Source organism: Odontomachus brunneus, unplaced genomic scaffold (assembly GCF_010583005.1).
Source record: "Odontomachus brunneus isolate Ranch 3 - 2012 unplaced genomic scaffold, Obru_v1 Obru_scaffold_320, whole genome shotgun sequence".
NCBI classification, from domain to species: domain Eukaryota; kingdom Metazoa; phylum Arthropoda; class Insecta; order Hymenoptera; family Formicidae; genus Odontomachus; species Odontomachus brunneus.
The window spans coordinates 75,863-81,055 of record NW_022639770.1 but is presented as its reverse complement, the minus strand read 5'-3'; the positions used below and the strand labels follow the sequence as shown (position 1 = coordinate 81,055).

General features: G+C 38.6%; 1 protein-coding gene and 1 pseudogene across 1 annotated transcript; one reads left to right on the top strand and one right to left on the bottom strand.

The window, feature by feature from the left end:
- The first annotated feature begins 244 nt into the window (after positions 1 to 244).
- Positions 245 to 1,984, top strand: LOC116853425 (annotated as a pseudogene).
- A 299-nt stretch (positions 1,985 to 2,283) lies between these two features.
- LOC116853430 lies at positions 2,284 to 2,863 on the bottom strand. Its single transcript, XM_032834510.1, has one exon. It carries the CDS (start codon positions 2,839 to 2,841, stop codon positions 2,299 to 2,301), a length of 543 nt encoding a protein of 180 aa, XP_032690401.1. The 5' UTR covers positions 2,842 to 2,863; the 3' UTR covers positions 2,284 to 2,298.
- Between the last annotated feature and the right edge of the window lie 2,330 nt (positions 2,864 to 5,193).

Sequence of the window (5,193 nt, the reverse complement as noted above, 5' to 3'; positions counted from 1 at the left end):
AGACAGGTGGCTTGGTGAGAAACGTTTTAGACAAAAGATTTAAGGTTTTGACTAAGCGATTAAATGGTGACCTTGTCTTCGACCTCGAGGTCATTTCAAGGTAAAATTTTTTTTTAATGTTCGAGAAATGTTTTGGATGAAAGTTGTAGGGTTTTAAACGGGGTATTCGTTGGTGACCTTGACTTCGACCTTTGACACATCCTGAGAAGTCTTTTCAAGGTCAACTTTGAACTTTTAAACGGAAATGACCTCAAAAAATGTCCTCGAGGTCAAAGACAAAGGTCACCATCTAATCGCTTGGTCAAAACTATGCAACTTTTGTCTGAATGATTTTCTCGGAAAATGCGATCCTGGAAATTTATTTAGGGGTACTGATACTTTTGTTATGATACCCTAATATACATATATACATATATATATATATATATAATATTAAATAATATCGTAGTATGGTACACGATGAAAAACTGATTTTATGATGTTTTTTACAAAGTTATGTGAAACAAGAGTGTGTGTGTGTGTGTGTGTGTGTGTGAAAAGGTTCATTATTTTATACTTATTTAAAAATAGTTGTTATTTATATATGTAATTTAATTTTTATTTTCAGCGGTGCCGAGATTGCAATAATGTAATAGATGTTACAGAAGAACATGATTGCTCTATTTACAGTACTGATAGTGATATCAATTTAAACAACAAAAATGATTATACTGAGATTAATTGCTGGTGTATTTGAAAGAGAACCTTTATGGAACTCATCTCTATCTTATAAGTTCAGAGGTCCATCAGATATAAAAGCATTATGGGCTGATATACATAATTATTTAGGTAAGAATCAATGTATGTGTTTATTCAAAATATTAATATATAAAAATTAAAGAGTATGTATTTCTTAAAATATATTTGTATATCTGTGGCGGTTCGATCGCCGACCGCACGCGCGTTGTCGCCTGCAGTACAGCAGCCGACATCTCGCGCCGGGAGGCGTAAGCAGGTGCTGCAGCCGCGCCGGTTCTTCGCAGTCGCGCCACGAGAGCCACCGCAGCTGGCAGCCTAGAGGAGACCATCTCTCCGCGTTCGTTTTATCAGTATTAGCAGTATCGTTTAGTTTTTCTGTTTTTCGCGTTCGTCCGCGCTTGCTCTTGCGTTTTCTTCTCGCTCGACTCAGTGGCCGGTCGTCGGTCGGAACAACCCTGCGTTTGCTCGTCCAGGCTCTTATCCACGTGCACGACGCACGGCCCTTTGTCTACGCCGTTCGTGCCGTTTGTGCGGAACATTGTGCGTGCCGTGAGATGTGCGCCAGCCGTGCGCCGAATGGCGAGCTAGTTCTGTAGCATCTCCGAGCGCCGAGCGCGGATGCATCGAGTCAGCGTTACTCCCTCTTCTCCTCGGGCCGATCACGTGTTCGCGGTGTGATTAGTGCGCGCCCGCGGTTCGCCAACCGTAGTCTGCGCTTTGGTGCATTTGACCGCAAGGTTGATCGCGGACGCGCCGGTAAGCGACGCGTGACCCGAGGACGTGTCTCTCTGTGATTGTGCGGGCGTTTCCGCGTGCAGGCGGTCGGGCAAGCGTGCCCGCCGATCTCTGCCCTCGCGGGCAATCTGTATCTGAGCCGCCCTTGATTGGCCGCGCCTGCCTGTTCTTTGTTGCTTCGTTTGAGTGGCTGCAGGCCTCATGCTTCAGCCTCATGCATTCGTACGAGTCGTGCTCTCCTTTCGCTGAGCCATTGTTCTCAGCGGCCGTCCACGTGCGGTGATACCGAAGAAGCTATTTAAGAAAATTAGCACGAACAAGACCAACAAATGACCTCATACGAAGCCTGATGAAATTGAATGTTTCACAAAATATATTGAAGCATGTCTGCGAGGGATGAGTGCACACAACTCGAAACGTATTAAAAATATGATATTAAAAGTTATTACAGAGGAAGATATGTAATGTTTCATTTCTGTATTCTATGTTTTATTTTAGTATTCTATGTTTTATTTTAATATTCTATATCTAGTTATCTTATGTATTTTGTTTTATTTTTAATATTTGTGTATACATGTATAATTGTTGAATGTCACTAAATGATAGTTATGTTGCAATATGTTATACATAATATTACATACTTAATACAAAATTAAGATGTTCCCGACGCATAAAATGATATTTTTGTTAATCAAAATAATTTTTATTTTATGAGTTACATTTTGCGTTGATTGCGGTATATAAGTCTTAAAAAATATACGAACACATTCATATAAATGTATAATCTTTAATTTTGAGTAAATATATAAATTCATAATTATCTTTTTAAATAATATCTTCTTGCCAAGGAACTTTTCCCTCGTTCATAAAATAATCTGCAAAAATGTTTCGAACTTCACTTGCCTGTCTAGTGTAGTTATTATTTACCAAACTTGTATTGCTACAATTATTAATATTCACGTTTTTTTGTCTCCATTCTCCTCCAATTATCTCGCCATTTGCTAATAATTTATCAGCATAATTTCCTTCACAGTAATATGAAGTACTCATTAATAAATTATGTAAGCAGACTGTTGCTTTTATTATTGCATCACTTGTTTGAAGACTGATATTTAAAGGTTTCTGATAAATACGCCATCGAGTAACTAATATTCCAAATGCATTTTCAACAACACATCGAGCTCTACTTAACCTATAGTTAAATATGCGTTGTTTTTTTGTTAAATTTTTCGATGGATACAGCTGCATGGTAAACAAATTTAACTGGAATGCCTCGTCAGCTACAATAACATATGGTGCGTTATGTCTGTGACTAATAGCAGAAGGATCAGGCAAGTACATATACTTGTTGTAAAATCGTTGTCCCATAACTGAATTTTTAAAAATTCCTCCGTCGCTATGTCTTCCTTGAGCACCAATGTCCACAATTAAAAATTTGTATGTTGTACTCACTAGCGCCAATAAAACTAAACTATAGAATCCTTTATAATTATAATAGGTGCTTCCTGCTTTCTCGGGGCACTGTGGAAATAATATTTATTAATATTTATAGAGTATGTGACGATACCTCACACGCATCGTCCCTAACACAGCCGACACAACAACGTCGGCTGTAAACGGCGCTAAGCGCCAAACAAATATAACAAACATAAACACGTGCCACGCCTAGCATAAGACGCGGGACGTCAACAACGTCAAATGTAAAGAAACGATATATAAACCGTGGCCGAGAAGTAAGCGAGAAGACCGATTCGAATCGCCGACCGAACTCGATGCTTCAGAGCGGAGAGCAAGGAATCCGACCGTATCGTTTCTGCTTTCCCGTCAACTTCCGAAACCGTACAGGCGAAACCGGCACCAGGAGATTGTATGTTCGCTATCTCCGTCGAGCGCTCTTGACACCGACTTCGCCTTCCTATCAGGATCCAACGACTGGCCTACGAGTTCGTGCATTCGCGGACCCGATCGAGTCTTCTCGGTACCGATTGTGTCCCGACCCCACGTGCAAGTCCACGAGCCAGTGTGTTCGCTGCGCCCGACCAAATGTTGTCGATACTTGCCGATCTCGTTGCGGCGATAAGCGAGTCGCCCGATATATTGCGCCGCGTGCTGCGATACGCAAACACCGAGTCTACCGCCGGGCCCCCGCGGCCACCAATCTGTCCGCACCGCGATTCGCGAAATCCGCGCGACTTGTCTCTCACGACCAGCCGTCTTCGCGTCATTCGCTCCGCCTACCGAATCGCGAGACACAGCCGAGCGAGAACGCGACCCGATCGCTGACGCTGCCTCGCGCCGAACTATACGCGGTTCACACCGTTGTTCTGTATAGTAAACATCAAATAAATTGTTATCTATTGTTACTTGCTGGTGTCAATCACTCAACGACCCCGGACTCCGACGAGCGATACTCCCGACTATACAACCAACAACCGGCACGAGACGTGCGGCTGTTACAAGTATATATAATAAATATTTTGCGTATGTTTTAATATAATCATACAATTATAGATACGTGCTTTCCATCCAAAACACCGATACAATTTGAAAAGTTCCATATTTTCTCAAATTCATGAGCTATTGCTTGCCACCCATTTATTGTTGGTGTAAATAATTCTTCTCTATAAAGGCAACTCCATATAGCCTCACAAGTTTCTTTTATTATACATATCGCAGTATTTCTTCCAATTCTATAGTTAAGTGAAATACTATGAAGATAATCTCCACTTGCTAAATAACTAAAAATAAAATTGTTACATGTTACATGTAAAAACATTTATATCTATTGTTTAATATAAATATAACAGACAATAAGATTTAGATTAAATAAAGTTATTATAAATCTACATACCGTATAGTCATTGATAATCGTGCAGCTGCTGAAATAGGTTTTCTCCAATGTGTTTCTATTTTTGTTATCATAGGTCCAACTTAATTTTTGATAATAAATATTCAAACATACTAGGTGTCATTCTCATATAATTAAAATATGTTTCATCATCTTGTAAGATTATTTCGCGAATTAAATTGTGCCAATCCCCTTGCTGTTGCTTTAGTTTGAGCACCGGGTGTACCCAATATTTTCATTTACTTTTTTTCATTTCTTTTTTCTTTCGATATCTTATATATAATAAACATAAAAGTAATATTCTACGTCTTCCTTCAGCCATATTATACAATAACTTCTATTACTCTTGTAACACAATTTTTGTAAATATATATCATATATATTTTTTTTATTTAATTATTAATTAATTTAATGATTATTGATTTAATTAATTATATTATATATATTACAGGTTATAGTAGAATAATATTATATACAGGGTGAGTCATTTTAGTCTATGGATCCGAATATCTTCCAAATTACGGTATCTACAAAAAAATGGTTTAGATAAAAGTTGACCAGGACAGAGGGTGTCATTCAATTGTACCATTGGTTTTGACCTTAAGGTCAATTTTGAAGGTTATTTCAAGATCACGATGGTTTTTTCTAATGGGACACCCTATTTTTGACTGCAGATTTCGAAAGAGCGGAAAATTTTACATCAAACTTGTCTTATGAAAAAATTGTTTTTGCGACCTTGGAAAGGTCAAAAATGAAGGTGAAATGTCTGAAAAACGATCTGGTGTACTTTTTCTGAAATGACGTGGTTTTCTGGGTAACACAAATGTGCATAATGCTTAAACAAAGTCAATGAATTGTAAAAGTGTAAATCA

Excerpts from the sequence above, each read along its gene's own strand:
- LOC116853430 (XM_032834510.1), bottom strand. The coding sequence starts at position 2,841 with ATGGGACAACGATTTTACAACAAGTATATGTACTTGCCTGATCCTTCT.